This window comes from Larus michahellis, chromosome 12 (genome assembly GCF_964199755.1).
Source record: "Larus michahellis chromosome 12, bLarMic1.1, whole genome shotgun sequence".
NCBI lineage: Eukaryota > Metazoa > Chordata > Aves > Charadriiformes > Laridae > Larus > Larus michahellis.
Window position 1 is genome coordinate 10,672,089 of NC_133907.1, and position 16,351 is coordinate 10,688,439.

Genomic DNA, 16,351 nt, shown 5'->3' on the forward strand with positions numbered 1-16,351 from the left:
ATCAGTAATCGGTAGTTTTTAAAAAGCTGATTTCTTTTAGTTTGCAGCCTTGCATTCGTATTAGTTATCTGTAAGGAAATGTCAAAGGATACTCTTGGAAATGCGATGGATGTCACGTCAGCGTGCACATGGTGTTGGGTCTTTTTATTGTCTAGGAAAGTATTTTGGTCCTTGAAGTGTTAGAAAGGAGCTGCGACGGTTGCTCCTGCGCCCTCATCCTGACAGTCCCATCCGAGACTTCGACCTGTGTTATCTCACCAGATGTACCTTTCATGTCCCCTTTCCCACTTACTTAAGATTCAAAATGTCTGTATCAGCAGGTCAGATATGTACCAACACACTGAACATGTGATGACAGAACAGATTTTGGTATCAGCTATACATTTTAATAATGGTACTTGGTTTTTGCGTGGTTTGTTCACCCCACAGCTATACTGGAACTTATTTGGGAACCTTGTCATAGCTGTACTCCAGTCTGGCTGGTGATGTGACTAAGCAAGGATTTTATGCTGTAACAATGTAGAAATGCGTAAAAACATAGGTGAAAGACCTAAGCAAGGCCTGTACGTCTGTGTTCCTAGGCCTTTGTATGTTCCTGAGAAAAAAGCTGTTACAGATGCCCTCTTTTAGCCATTGCAGAGTCTCTGGAACTCAGTAAATCCTGATACTCTTGCTGCAGTGAGAGATGAACATGTGCCACAATGACTGGAAGGAACTGGAACGTCTGTCTGACAAATGAGTGTCTGATGCTGGTGTACACCATCCTCATCTGCTGTTACCTGTGGGTAAGTAAAAACATGAGCTGGGAGCAATATGGAGGAACCACTTATAGCAATGGTACCTGGAGCATGAGCAGGCACTAACAGAGAACAGGCACAAAGCCCTGCCAAGAACTTTGGAGACAGAAACGAGAGCTCGAGAATCTCTAAATTAATTCAGAAAGGAAAATCTAAGCAGCTTTAGGAAAAAAGAATCAGTACGCAGATAATTGACTCAAATAAGGCAGGTGTTAAATTTGGAATTTCAAGGAAGAGCAATTAGCTGATTGACAGGGTGTTAAAAGCTGAAGTTGTGCTTTCTTAGGCATCTGCCATCCTTGGCATTTGTTCCTTTTTCAAGGGTTTTATTTACAGGTGTGCTTGTCTTGCAAGCATCAGTCAATTCCATTGAGTTTGATTTCCTTGACTTGTGATAAAACTTCCTATTTGTGACAGTCTTGCAGGTGGAAAACCTTGAGGGAGAAATTCTGCCAGACTTGCTTCTCAGCAGGGCCTGAGACAAGCAACACCTCTGCTAGAAAAATCACGTTTGATTTTGTGTTGTACTCGGCCCAGAGAGCAGCTCTTTGCAAATGCCTCCAAAGCGTGTACTTTAAAGGATGCTTTGGTCACGCCTGCTGTTGACAAGTGGAGCTAGCGTGCTCTACAGCTGCTGCCCGGCTGCTACCTTTTGAGCCAAAGACTGAGATCAGATTATTTGAGATCAGATTTTCTGTTTTCGTCCAGCAGAAAATCCCCTCTCAGACCCAGCAATGAATTTGTTTCCCGAGGTGAATCTTTTTAGGATACTTAGGAGTATCACTCAGGCTTGTGTCGTGCTTGTGTCACACCTGTAATTTGCGTAACCCTTACTTGATTGATCTTGATTCACACGTGATAGATAAGGGCACTGTATTACTTGCTGCATCTCTAACACCTTGTTCCCGTGAGGCGCTCATCCTTCTGAGGTTATTTTGTGCCGTAGCAAGCAAGAATGCGCAATTCTGAAAGTGAACTAGAGATTCATCCAGGCCCACAGAACTGAAATATTTTGACAGCAAGAATTAACAGGCCAGCTCCGCAGAAATCCTAAAGCTGAAGCTTACTTGTAGATGCATTTATTTACATAAAAATAAATATGCACAGCTGCAGTATTTGCTTGCCCTTTATCTTCCTTTGCAGGACAAGTGAGATTTGCTGAGTGCCCATGTTCTCTCTCAGTGGACACCGTCGCTGTCTTCAGTCTTTGCCCCCCTGAGAGCCAGAACACCAGGCTGCAGGCTCCGTTTTGCACCCGAGGGGCTCCGTTCAGAGTCCTCCTGGCCTAACCCCGCCTTGAAATGGGGAGTTCGTATTCTACATGTACCTCTAGATCCAAGAGCATCTGGAGAAGAGAAGGCAGGTAATCTAGTCCCCCAAAATGTAAACATGTTTTTATTTAATGCCTTTCACTCATCACAAGGTACTTTTTCCCCACCCCCAGCCCCCAAAACCAAGATGGCAGCATAAGGCACCGTGTAGACACATGCACAGTCCACATACCATCTATGTAAGATTTAAAACCACAGCTATAGTTCTTACCAACAGTACCATGTGTCCTTATTATTAATGTACACAATATGATCTGCCCCAGAGTGCGTTCTGGAGAAATGAACTATTAATTTAGAATGGTAAAACTTCCCCACCCACCCACCCCAAAAAGCCAGATTAAAAACACAGGTACAGAGCTTAATACCAGAGTAATGAGATTAGTTCATAAATTAAAAAAATAAAAAACAGAAAAAAATCAAGTTTCACTCTTGTTTTCAGAAGGTCCCACGTGATGTGATGTACTGTGCAGAGACTCCTTACTGTGTCCTCTTCCCCTTTCAAAAGCAAGAAAACTGACAAGTAGACCCAAAACTTCTAGTGTTTGTCGTCGATGGCAAAAAGGCAGTTACAGCTCTATGCATCCGGCTTAACCAAATAACTGCAGGATCCCCAGCGAGTTATCTGAAGGCTTTTCCTCTGTCCAAAGGAAGAAGGACTTGATATAATGTTCTTTGGCTGCAAGTTCTTAAAGGCTTCCACTGAAAGGGTTCTCCTTCAAAAAAAAGAAAAACTGCAGTTGCTGTGGGATTTTTTTTTTTTTACTAAGAAAATGTTGACGAATAGGTGGAACCGACGTAACAGTTTGAGTGAAGCCCTCACAGTGCTAAGATGTTGGGGTCTGCTACAAATATTCAAGTTCCAAGGCGTGCCGAAGAGCTTCCAGGTCAGCGTGACAAGAGATTCTCCAGAATGGCATGTTGTGCTAGAGTGAAACCAAAAGAGGGTATTTTTTGGTTTTTGTTTAATACTGAGATCAAAACAACTTTCTTAGTTTGCACCCTCAGGAACAGAGCTTTGTACTTGGGCCACCAGCTTGTCACGGTGTCACAGGCAAGGAGGCTCATCTCAGTGAGGAAGGAAGGAAGGGAGTGGGAAGTGCCTATTTGCTGGTGTGTTTCACCCATGCAGAGAGGAAGATGGATCCTCCACAATTTAGGGGTGTCCTGCCTCAGAGATGATGGAGGACGCAGGCTGACTTTCAGAATGTATTAGCCACTAAACGTTACTCTCCTATTTTTGTTCTTATGGATTAATTAGGACTGTTTTTAGAATTGCAGTATTTCTCGAAACAAGTTTAGGTGAACATCACTAGTGAAAGCTGTTGGCAATACTTCACAGACAAGTAAACAATATATTTCATAAAAGGAAGTTATTAAAATTTATAAAAATGTAAACAAAAGAATAAAATACCACACAAAGTGCTTTCTAAAAATTCCCTTTCCAAGTTAACTGGACAGTAGGTCATTCTGCATTTTCTGTAAATGTAGGACCTGGTATCATTGCTCGGTAACACTGCTGCCTCAGAGAAAGTGCGACAGGCTTATACGGCAGCCTGTCCCCCCAAAAACTTGCCTAATTCCTGTTTTTGAGAGACTATCTTATACTCTTCACCTGCCTCCCTGTTTTTCAATTTATATTTACTGTGATAAATCTGAAGTTATGTATACAAATATCCAAGTTCTAACCAGCCAGGTCCACTTGAAATCTCAGCATCTGCACAAAATCTGGAAAGGTCAACTACCTGTGACCTACTGTATTATAATTTCTTCAAAATATCCTGATTAATCTCTTGAAAATTGCCAATATACTCCAGGAACAGAAGACTTGTATCTGAAAGAGGATGAAGTATCAGCTTTTTTAAAGTGCTGTGAAACAACCGCAGATCAATCATGCAGAGGAGCCGAGATGGAAACTGTAATCTGGTAAGGTACAAAGAGTACTCTGACAGCATCATTGTAACAACATCGTTGTGCAATCATTAGCAATAGCTACGATCCCTGTGGTGCCTTGCAAAGAGATAACCTCAAAATAATTCTAACTTGCTTTTAGATGGTTAAATACAACTTTTCTTGGTATGTCCTGGTGAGCCTGGGGTTTCAGCTCAATTTGTTTCTTCTCCAAAACAGTTAAAGAAGTTTTACTTTAGATCAAAGACACAGCTTGTTACTGCACTTAGATTTTTATAGCAATATTTGGGACTCTGATTTTCTTAAGTGTCCTCCAAAACACCAGTCTCCATGAAGTCAGTGATACATAATGCAGTAACAAATGTATAGAAAGCCTTCACCGACAGAGCCCACTCCCCTTCCTGCACGGGAATAAAATTTCTAAGTATTTTCTCACTGTAAATAATTCACCTGTAAACATACCGCTTCTGTGCAAATAGCTTAGACAAAGCTTTAGAGAATATATACTTTCTAGATAGATGATTCTGATGAAGGGAGGTGTTCCTTTTCCAAGTGTACCTACCTGTGTAAAAAAAACGCCAGCGGTTCCAGATGTTTATTTTACAGAGTGTCTATTTACACTCCTCTAACGTTTAAATACAACTCAAGCTTCCCTCTGGTATGCTGCCTATCAGTGAACAAACGTTTCCTTCAAGCTATTTATCAGTGTGTGCAGAGACAGCAAGCAAACACAGACATCTGAAGCGACTGGAATCCATTGCTCTGCAATTTCACTTTAAGGGGAAAAGTTATTTCCTTCTCCCTCCCCCTCCCCTGGTTGTTATTAAGCCCCTTCCATTAAATTATCTATTTTTTTTTTTCTTAACAAGAAGAAAACTTGGCCTCCCAGCCACTCCTGTTGTTCAGCATTTACAGATTTATCACTCATCAGACAGGTGAAGAAAAATGACCCACTAAAATGGAGATATTATCAGTGCTGCCGGCAAAACAGTGAAAGGCTCTCTGCCTGCACCCCCTCCCCCTTGTTTTTTTTTTTTTTTTGGTATAAAGCTCAGGTGTGTAGAAGCCTTGACTAATGATTGTCATCAATCAAAGGAGGTGACAGCCCAGCAAAGAATGTGTTCTACTAATGGGAGAGCTGCTTAGGCCAGGAGACACAGGCAAGAGGGCTCTTGAAATCCTGCCTATAGAAGATCGTTGAACCTTCCCACTTCTTCATACAGCCCAAGAGCCCTTGCAGCCTTTGATGCAGTCCTGTTCACTGACCCACTGCCTTTGAAGTATGGCACTGGGCTGTCAAAAGCAGCAGGCTATTATCACTTCATTCGCAGTCATGCATTTTGGACTCTTCTCCGACAACTCCTTAACCCTTCATGAACACGAGAACCAGCTGCAGATTTAGATAGTTTTAGTGGGGGCAGATTTTGTTGCTTCCATTTGCCACAGGAAATGCACTATAAAAAAAGAGGGTTTCTGCTGCTTTGAAGATGACCTGAGATACAATTCTGCGGACAGAACACGTGCTCATGACCTTATTTGCTGGGATCCCTTTGTTCCCGGGATGAGCTCAAATCTGCTTGGAAAGTCTTTGCAAGATCTTCATTCAGAATGAGGTGTCAGGTCCTCCAGCACAAGGTTCAGCTGTACAGCTGAGTCCCTGTGATGTAATGTTTTGCATATCACCCGAGCTACCACAGTAGTTCCTTGTCTTTCTTGAGCTATGGAGCCCGGAACTGGACACAGCACTCCAGATGTGGCCTCACCAGGGCAGAGTAGAGGGGGAGGATGACCTCTCTTGACCTGCTGGCCACACTCTTTTATGCACCCCAAGAGACCACTGGCCCTCTTGGCCACAAGGGGACATTGCTGGCTTATGGTCAACCTGTTGCACAAAGACATCTTATAAATAATGCTGGCCATTAACAAATTGTATTCCTGTCCCTGTAAAGCCAAACAAATGGAGATTCCGGGCAGGTTTCTGTTATAAAGATTAGGAAATAAAAACTTTAGCTGTTCAGTTCTCATGTCATACAATTTGCTTGACGTACCTGACTGCTCTCCTTCAGGTCTTTGGTTGTTGCTCTCTATGTTTGTACCACTCCTGGCTTCTCTAATACACTGATATCCCTTGTATATGGCAGAAGGTATTCCTTGCCGGATCTCTAAATCTCACCACCCCCCCCCCGCCCCGCCATTAAGTGTCAGCAGAATGTGGGCTTTGGTCTTCTCAAATTTTGCTTTTATCTCTTCCAAGCTCTGGGGTTCCAGCTTCTCTTTTCTCACAGTCTACCCAAAACAAAGAAGCTTCAACTGGTCCCTAAAAATCCCGTTCTCGTTTCCCAGTGAGTGGACTGTGGATACTAATGCCTGGAGGACTCAACTGGAGGCACAGGTTAGTCCATTTAATGCTACTTATTGTCAGTGGGCCACATCCCACGTTACCAAGGGCTTGGTATTCCTGACCATAGTGCTTTTGCAGTTTCTGTTCTACTTTGTATTCAGTACACCTTCCCAGTGTCATTTTGCTTGTGAAATTAATCACATTGATCCATAAATCATTAATAAAGGCAGCAATTCAGTATTAGTCCGTTTTTCACTCTAATGATGTCACATTCTATGATCTCAATAAGTCATAAATATAAATACATGCATGTATATATGCATATTCTAATAAGTAATTCAAAACTAATTCCAATAATTTAGAATTTACAAAAGCAACATGTGTAGATCAGAAATTCACCCTGCTGGCTCACGTGAGATCACACACTGGAGTTTTCCTTTTTGTGTGTTTAAAGCCATCTTTATTAAGCAAGAATGATTCCTGGAACATGTGACACAGAGACTACCTGAAAAATTACGCTAGCTGCCAGCGTGGGGGGATTTACAGCAGGAAATTTCTCACAAGGTTGTTGAGTATTTTGCATATGAAGAAATAAGGCCAATTGTAAACCGTTTCAAATGGACGGAGCTTCATGAAATGCTTAAATAAAGAAAGGGTCATTGAAATTAAAACTTGGAAGAATGCAGCACGGCATCCACAAACTGTACCTTTTTTGCTCCCTGTTCCTCTTCAACACCATCTCCTATTACAATGTAGACAGCTTTCCTTCCAAACCTTTGCATTATTCTTTCAAAACAGCTCTCTTTCCCTAAGCAACAGAAGAGAAGACACATTTTTTCATCTAGATACATATCTAGATAGACTGACGTTCAGGTACTGGAACTGGAGCTGGGACCTAACCGAACTTGCTGCGACATTCCTTGTTTTCTTTGCAATTAGAACCTAACAATCTTCATCTGAGATGGATTCTCTCCATCTCATGTCAGCTACTGGCATTTTCTTTATCAGCCAAAGACTTCCAAATGCTGCCAGTTTTCCATAAGCTTTGTGACTTTGATGCGCTGCTTAGACTGGCAGTTGGTAGACTGATGTGACAATCACGGTATTGAGTTTTGAGAGCCCTCTTCTGTTCGTTCTGGTTGCAGTAAAAACGTGAAAATGCAAACACTTAAACCAGAAAGGACAGAACACAAAAAAATACCCCAAATCAACCCTACAAGTATTTATTACTCACACAGCTTCATAAAGCTCATTCAGCACACCTAACCCCTCTGCAAGAATATGAGGATCCCAACAGCGTTTCTGTATGCAACAGGTCCAACCAGACTTGCTCCTAGCTGGGTGTGGCTGAACGTCCCACATGCAGTAGATGCTCCAGAGGGTGGGTAATTTTCAGGTTCACTCCTCCATGGAGACACTGGGGAAGACTTTGATTTTTTTTTTTTCTAATATTTTTTTTTCAGTCTGTAGTAGCTTAAGTGTGGGTAGTCAGGATGCGAATTACAGATGTGTAAACACGGAGCTAAAAATAAAGCTCATACATTGCTGGTTGCGATCAGGTTAAACTGGATGTGCCTGACTTAGGGATAAAACTTCAGTCTATCTTCAGTGAGGCCTAAGTTAGTTTGCTCTTACCTGTTTTTGTTGCACTGTAAATGTTTTCGATGGGGAAGACAGTGCCCAGTCCATAAAGAAGCACTTTAGCAAGAGCTGGTATAAGCTGAGTTGTGGTGACCAACACATTCACACAGTTAGGCCTAGAAAACAAAATTTAGTAGAAGTGGCAATCTGTGTTTCTCTTTTTTACTCTAGACTGAAAGACGGCAGGAAGCAAACTTCTCTTGCAACTGGAAGTTCCCAAGCCATTGGGAGATTATGCAGATAGACGCAGACAATACGAGTATCGGTAATGTCTTTTTATCAGTTTAGCAGAATGAAAAAAAACATAAAACAAACTAACAGCAGTGATGCAGCCTTACTGCATGCATGCCAGGACCTATTTTGCGGGAATTTAAACACCATGTAGTAACGTCCGTGTTGGGCTCTTTTAGTGAAAATGTTCAGGGATAAAAGGGCCCTTTTCTCCCTTTCCTAGTCTTTTGTAAATCTACTCATATTAAAAGTGTGCCACAGATGAGGTAGCCAAGGAAAGGCAAGAAAAAACGACTGTTTTTTCTTTTGCTCAGTTCATCATCTCAAGCTTACCCCAACCCTCGATAATACAAGTCTGGCAAACGTGTGCAGACTGGCCTCCCACAGGTTTGGCCAGCAAAGTCCTATAAATGTGTCTCGATTTGTTTAGAGGGGGGGAAAAGGGAAGCAAAGGAGATCCTGGATCAAGCCTGTAGGCAATTCTTCAAGCTGTTCTTACCGGGAATGTATCAAATTCAGCGCCTTCAGAGCATGTGTGAGCCAGAGATCAGTCAGCGCTTCAAGTTCTGCTCTTAACTGCAGCCAGGTTTCCCTCTTAGGAGCTCCTATTAAACCTGTAAGCAGGGAAAGCATCTTTGCAGAAGCACAGAAAGGGAATTACATGGCTTTGTATGTAGAACGCCAAAGGGCTCCTGTCTGTGTTCTGAACCTTGTCTCTCCCACTATCCTCCTCTTGGCGCTGGTGCAGGCTGCTGCCCTTTGCCCACTGCCATGTCCTTGGAGGTTAATGAGGCCCGACTGCAGCACATCCTATGCTACTGCAGCTCAGCTCCCTTCCTTTCCAGAGGAATGGTATCAGTCACCTGCACGCTGCGGGACCTCATTAACTCAGAGTTCTTGGAGTTAGCATAAAACTTGCATGGGAAGTGAGCAAGAGGATGAAAGAGCTGCTGCGTATAGCGGGTAGTGGCCTGAGCTGAGAGACATCTGAGGCCAGGGTGGTTTTCTTTCTCCTGAAAAGCTATGCACCATTTCCAGTACACGTGGGTAGGCTATTCCTCCAACTGAAAAAAATCATGTGGCAATATTCTGAGTTTTGCTTCTTTCTCTTTCTAGTCAGAGACCTGGCACTGATGTTGTAAAAGATAAGCACAGCAGCCCATTGGAAGAACTGTCTGGAATTAGCTGAGATGAAGGAACCCAGGACATCCTGATATCTGGCGGTACTGTTTTGTGGGAGTTAAAAACAAGTAGTTAGGATACAAGAATGCCTTCAGAAAGAGATCAGCCATATGTTCTGTAGAAAAAAAAAAAGCATATTTAGTTTTGAACTGTTTGCCTGCTTACTACGCATTTTGGAAAACTGGAGAAGGTTGCTTTCCTGACAAATAAATTACAAAATAAAGCCCCCCTCAGACTTGAGTCCTTCTCCAATCACTAAACCAGGTTATTTTAACCTATCTCTTGCAAATCCTGTACAGAACCTTATTTAAGGATGACTGCTGAAACGCTTGCTCAGCTCAGTGTGAAGTGTTCTTATCACAATGCTCTCTACACCTCCTCCATAGATGTGCCCAGCAGGGTCAGAAGTATTTGGGAAGATGAAAGGCAAGCTTGTTGCCTGGCCACAGACACTTACCCCCTACATTGTTTTTGTAGGTGTTGTACATCTCTTTCACCCGACGGTAGCGGAATGCTAATTTCCTCATCCAGTCTACTCCCCCATGAACGCCTGAGCCCAGACACAGATTTGCACTGGCAGTTGAACTGTGAAAGCCATCTGCAGAGAAGTTATACGTGCTGGGAAAGGGAGGAAGGAAGGAGAGAGGTCAGTATGATCGCAGTCTATACAGTGCCAGCAAGGAGTGGAAACAATTGAAAAGAAATGCAAAGACAAGTGGCAGCACAGGTCTACACACTGTACAGAACCAGAGTGCATCTCTAGCACAGATTTAAAAAATGTTCTTACTGTAAACGCAATGCAGATTACTTATCGCTCCCTGCCAATTCTGAGGTTCTCTGGACAACATCTAACTGTCCTCAGGTCACTGAAACTCCTCGCCTGCCTCTCATCCAGGCTGCTAAGGTAACTGCAGAAATACTCAAACCCTAAAGGAGAACATTCTGGTGTTACCTTTCCGACTGCTCCACTATATTACTAAACAGGCTCTGAACACACATTAGATCAAGAAAAAAAATTTGCAAATTAACTAAAGGAGCTTAACTGCCTGCAACATGTAAAAGTTTGTTTGTTTATTTTTAAACTGAGTTAATATTTCAAAGCAACTCTAGAGTAATTACCACGATGAACTGGGTCAAGTGACAGTTCCACAAACACCTTAAACAGGCAGTTTTTCTGAAGGAAGCAATCCTGCCTTCTACTAAGCATTTGTTCCTGCCTTCAACCCTCCTCAAAGTCCCTTTCTTTATGCCAGCAGAAGCATTTCTTCAGCACTGAGATGAATCAGATGAGGGAATTGTTCCAGGTAAAAGATAATACAGCTTTAAAAAAAAAAAAAAAAAAAAGGTGCTTTTCAGCAGGATCAGTTCACTGGTTTGGGGGAGGTGGGGGGATGCTGGCAAATCTAACAGAAACTAGTGTAGTCTGACGGGAGTTCAACCTAATTTTAGATATATTTCCCAGAATGGTTCAAAGCTCAGTATATAAGTGTTCAAGACCAGGCTGGATGTGGCTTTGAGCAACCTGGTCTGGTGGAAGGTATCCCTGCCCATGGCAGGGGGGTTGGAACTAGATGATTTTTGAGGTCCCTTCCAACTCAAGCCATTCTATGATTCTATGACAGTCAGGGCTGCCTTGACAGTAGGCACAGGCATATTAATGTGAGAAAGAGGACTCAGTGTTTCTGTGTGCTTAATAAAAGCAGACAGCATGGAGCCAGGGAGGGGAGAGGGCACATGGCTGAGAATGTTATTTTACATCACTGACCAGCCCCCTGCTATTTTCAAACAGCTGGGGACTACCTGACCTGCAGCTTCCAGCCTGGAGATCCCATACCTTAGATCTTGACCATTATCATCTGATGATACATCATCTATGTGGATCTGGTCACAGTCCTGAGAAGTGTATGAAAAAAAATACAGCAGTAAGTAAATGCTTTGAAAAAATTTTGAAAGAACATAATGAAAAATTACTTTAAGGGTAATACTAGGGAGATAAAATCTTACATACTGCTAGTATTGTCTGGCATAGTCTAGCCCGTTAATTGTTAGGAACAAGTATCACATAGCACTTACACAAAACATGAATAGACAGAGTGTGTGTGTGTGATCTGCTGTTATCTAAGGGTACAACAGCTCTTGAATAATACAGTAAGTGAAACTCCTTCCTATGCAGAGAGCACGGAGAGAGATGCTTGTGTTTTAGCCAGGAAAATTGTGTTTTTTAAACTTTGTATGCATGATAAGGCAGAGATTTGGCAGCCTCTTCCCCTGTGAGAATACTGCTTTGGACAGTAGGTATATGCCCATGTAATTACAAGGGGAGATATCTGTCCCAAAGAAATTTCCAGAGACACTTGTGCTGCTGGTGTTCTCCCAGTTGGTTCTGAGGGGGCTGAGCCTTCTTTGATGTGCAGGGAAGCTGGGCTGAAGCACTGAAGGCGGCACTCTTTCAGAGCCTCAGCCACAGACAGAGTTAAGGAATAATATGTGTCAGTAACGAGGAACTCTATGCACAGGATATTTAATGAGAATATATACTTGGAGCTCAGCCTGCATGAAGTATGTACTCTAGATCTTATCTTCCAAAATCATTCATTGTTTGAATGGTGGAGGCCCTGCCTCAAAAATTTGAGAAATGTTATTTCTTTGGTTTCTTTCCTAGTTTTAGCATTAAGATTAGAAAGAGAAAAATCAGGAAGTTTCTCCCACCACCTTAAATCTCCTTTCTCCATGACCCTTGCAGGTAAGAACAAACCAGAAAGCTTCAAGGTGAACACTATCTTTTGTTCTGGTTGATTTTTCAATAGAGGTAAAAGCACTTGGTACAAAAGGACTCTGAAGTCAGAACAACCGCAGCTAATCAAGGTACAGTTATTCTTCACCACTTCAGTATTCTGTAAACCACAGAACTTGCCTTAGCTTCCTTACACAATTAGGAGTTTTATGAATTACTTTAAAACCAGCCCCTTTCAAAAAAAGAAAAAATCTCTGAACAAGTAACCAAACTTGCTAACAATGGCAAAATGTCAGAGATAGTTCTTGTCAATAATCATGAGCTTTTCTGCAGTGTTTATTTTAGTTAATTCTGAAAAAGACATACAATTTTATCTTGTTCTCGTCTCATCAGTTCTCTTACCAACCTATCACTGGGGTGTATATTTCTGTATATAACTGGAGCCAAGTGGCTGAACAGCAGATCTCTGCTGACACCTCTCTCTCTCCTCCACCTCCACCATTTTTAAGCCCCGCTCCCAATAGCTGTTGCGAGCCATGCTGGGATAATATTGATGCAGACCACTCCAGTTGTATGATGCAGGGCATTAAGTCAGGGGAAAGGTATTTGTGGAGGGATCTGTTTTTCTCATTTGTGAATGAATTGTTCTGTATGCTGAAGTGTGACAACAGTAGCTATCACATTTCTAACTTAATAAAATACCATGACACTTGGTGAGACGCTACCTCATAGTCCGCTGGCTGAGCCTATCGTGTTACTGGGTGAAACACAGGGAAGCGGGTTAACGCAAGAATGTGGACCATGTTTTACTACTTGGTTACGAGACTAATTTTTCATTCTTGCAGAATTTCCTTGAAATCTTAGTGAGTAGGGAGTCAAGGCAGGATATCTGGGCTGCTGAAAAGAAGGTCCCGATTGTTCAAATGTAAGTCTGCAATGGGGACATATCCCAGTTTTCACATCTGCTGACTTTTTAAAATGATACTCTAGGATCTCAGCGGTATATGATGTGTGGCACGTACAGCCTGTAACTGAGTCAAACGTGTAAGACCTCAGTCAACCCTCGCAACTCTGGGAACTGAACTGTTTTTACTGTTGTGCTATCTCTAGGTCAGTCTGTGCTACCGAACCTGCCTCCAGGTGGGACCAGACCCTTGCACCCACATGTAAAGGAGCCTGAGCTAATGCAGCCTTGAAACGGTACTGCAAGTTTGGAGAAAGCCTCTGCTGTATTGTTAAATACAAGCTGTTCCTGAGGACATATGGAGAAACTCCTTCTGTTATCATTTACACTCCATCTGAACTCTCTCAAGGTATGTCTCGTGCACATATGAAAACAACTTATGAATGCAAAGGTTGTATATTTGTGTATCAGGACTGTCTTAGAGATTTTTAGACATCTCGTGGATTCACTGCTCAGTTAAGCTTGCATCCCTCATTAGGCTGGGGGCTAACGGTTCCCAGAACACAAAAACCTCCAGGGATGGCTCCGAAAGGCAGTAACTTGTAAACACACTAATCCCCTTGTTTGTTAATTCCTCATCTTCCTGTCAGTCCCCCTGTCCTTAATACCTGTTTTCCACAGTGATAGACAATGATAACTCCAGAGGGACTAAGGGTGGAAGGTATTATTTTTTAGCCAGCGTTGCACTGTGAACAAAAGGCATCTGGGAGCAAAAGCACAACCCTGGAAAGCCCAGAATTCATATTTTAACTTCACTGTGATCTGTAACCTTGGGCAACTCCTTTTCTCCCTGATTTTCTGAAGGGGGAACAGAGACCGAGAATCCCTCCTTTCAGGTGAATATTTGCTGATATATTCTGCAGTGTCACCAGGGCCCTTTGCACACAACATCTTGTATGGCCTATACTTGCAGACCTGCCTGTACTGCTGCAACTGCAAGCAGAGATGATGTGGTCGACAGGCATGTAAGTGCTACATGAGTGGATGAATTAGCGTGGCAAAACCACACTTGTATGATTTCAATGCGTGGTTCAGCAAATGCAGGCCTTGCTTGCCTGGATTGTGTTGCTAACAACCTCCAGAACGGGGCAATGCTTGTGTCACCGCATGCCCTGGAAATGGAACACACTGCCCGCCCTTGTCAAGGTTTGGTGCCTTCATTCTTTGCTATGGGGCAGGCACACCACTAAGCTGTGCTTCAATAAGCATCGACCTCCTCCTCTGCCCGGAATCAGATGCCAAAACAGTCAAGCTTATAAGCTGTAAAACTTAAGAGTTAACTTGCTGACGTCAGAGAATCTGTTTCTGTAAAAAGACCAAAAGTGCTTGGTAGAACTCTTGGTATAAGGCTTCTCCGGTCACCCACCGGCCCTGCGGATCACTGATCAGCCTCCTTCTATCCAACTAGCCTGAGGTTTGGGGTGAATCAAACGGGAAACTGGCCTCTCTAGTAGGCTAAGGCACTAAGACAGGATGTATTGAAGCAGGTTATCTGTACGGATCTGCTGATTCGCCTTTTCATACATCCAAGATTCCCACTCCCGAGCATGCCAGGAAAAAGTGCATCCAGAGAATACATCCAGGAAACAGGTGCCTGAATCCCTTCTGGGTAAACCCTGTAAACACGTACAGCCCTGGCTAACAACAGTCTCTCCAAATCATTTTTTGACAGAGAAAAGGAGTATTCCAGTTCAGGCTCCTCACTCAGACTTTGAAGCCAGTTTTTTGCTACGACATGAAATCATGTCCTCACCAGACTAAGGAAGATCACACAAACGCTAGTAAGGGCTGTGAAAACCTTGCTGTATCTATGGATAAATGTTTCATCCTCATCAGGCACCTTCTGAGGCTGCTTCAAAAGGGCTTTATACCCTGACAGCACCTTCTGCTCTGCACAACACTGAAAACTGTAGCCAGCAAAATAAACCATTCCCTTGTGCAAGGTAATAATTGATTTCCTTGTTGAACTTGCCTCTCTGGTGAGGACGGGTGATATCTCCTCCATTTCTCCCCTTGCTTCCACTGTCAGGACCGAAGCCAGCCATATTCCTGTTGGTTCAATCTGCTGGGCCCCCCACAATGCCTGAACTTGGCTATGGATTTGTGCCAGAGAAAAGTTGTGCTACATTTAGCATTATCCAGTAAGAGTACTCCTGCTTTGGTTTTGAATGGGGCAACGATCCTACTGCTTTCTCAATTACAGCTTCTTTCATCCTGCCCCAACACAGAAGTTAGTCAGAAATAGTTTCAGCCCCATGCAGTTTTAGATTATTTTGTCTTGTACAGGCCAGTGTTATACCACATGATGGTGCTAATGTATATGGTAATGTTTGTGGGTCTAGAACTGAATCAACCTCTGGGCTTGTAGTTCATCAACTTCTTTTTTAGCAATATCATTCACTGCATTTTTTTAAGCCTAACACTTGGTGACGTATGATCTTTAAATATCACAATATCACAACAATATTTGTGAATATCAAACCTGACGTTTATTTATCATCCTAAATGAAGGAGTAGGGTGGTTAACAAGCAGGGATGGATGACTCTGTTATTGCAAATTCTTCCAAACTGAACTTTTTTGCAAAGTGAAATTTTGTCAAGAACATTTACTTCTGTTGAATTTTCCCTCATCCATCACTTTTTTCAGTGAAAAGGCTCAGCTAAAACCAAACCAACTTGGTTTGGTTTTGGTTTGAAAAAACCTTTGGTTTGTTTCACTTATCAGGCATGTGTGAAAAGGGAAAACTGAAATTTCTCAGTAGAAAATGCTCTTCTCTTTCCAGCTACCTGGGCCATGCATCATCATTTAGAATGCCTAGCGTTTTTATCTTAGTGCAGGACCTACGATCAAATTGTCTCACAATGCTATCTCTTTGCTTGTTTCTGCTCTGGCTAGCTGGAACACTACTTGTTTTCAAAAGGTTTTAACATTTTTCATGGTTTTGAGCCATCCAGGTACAGCAGCAAGTTGTTCTCACCTTCAGCTGCCTATGCTGTCCCTTTACACCCTCTGGCAAGTCCAGTAAGGTTACATTGGCTCACTCATTCAGCTGCCCACCTTGGTGTTTTTCAATCTTTTAGTAAAAGCAGGTAAGCTGATAAGACAGCCTAGAAAATCAGCAAAAATTGCTTCTCTTTTCTCATGCAGCAACAAAATAGCACTAGTAACATAAATGTTTTTATTTATCATCTTCGTAGCCTAAACTAGAGACAACCTCTCTC

At 42.6% G+C, this 16,351-nt stretch overlaps 1 protein-coding gene across 6 annotated transcripts in view; it reads right to left on the reverse strand.

Annotated features, from left to right (window-relative positions):
* Window positions 1–2,818: 2,818 nt before the first annotated feature.
* The window catches only part of EYA2 (EYA transcriptional coactivator and phosphatase 2), a 98,186-nt gene continuing 84,653 nt past the window's right edge, over window positions 2,819–16,351 (reverse strand). For all 6 annotated transcript variants that reach the window (XM_074605174.1, XM_074605179.1, XM_074605176.1 and 3 more), the window contains 6 exons: window positions 11,266–11,324; window positions 9,889–10,049; window positions 8,749–8,863; window positions 8,013–8,134; window positions 7,085–7,185; window positions 2,819–3,051 (listed from right to left, as the gene is read on the reverse strand). In XM_074605174.1, coding sequence (XP_074461275.1) covers window positions 2,971–3,051; window positions 7,085–7,185; window positions 8,013–8,134; window positions 8,749–8,863; window positions 9,889–10,049; window positions 11,266–11,324 — 639 coding nt within the window. In that variant the 3' untranslated portion in view covers window positions 2,819–2,970. The remainder of the gene's footprint in view (window positions 3,052–7,084; window positions 7,186–8,012; window positions 8,135–8,748; window positions 8,864–9,888; window positions 10,050–11,265; window positions 11,325–16,351) is intronic.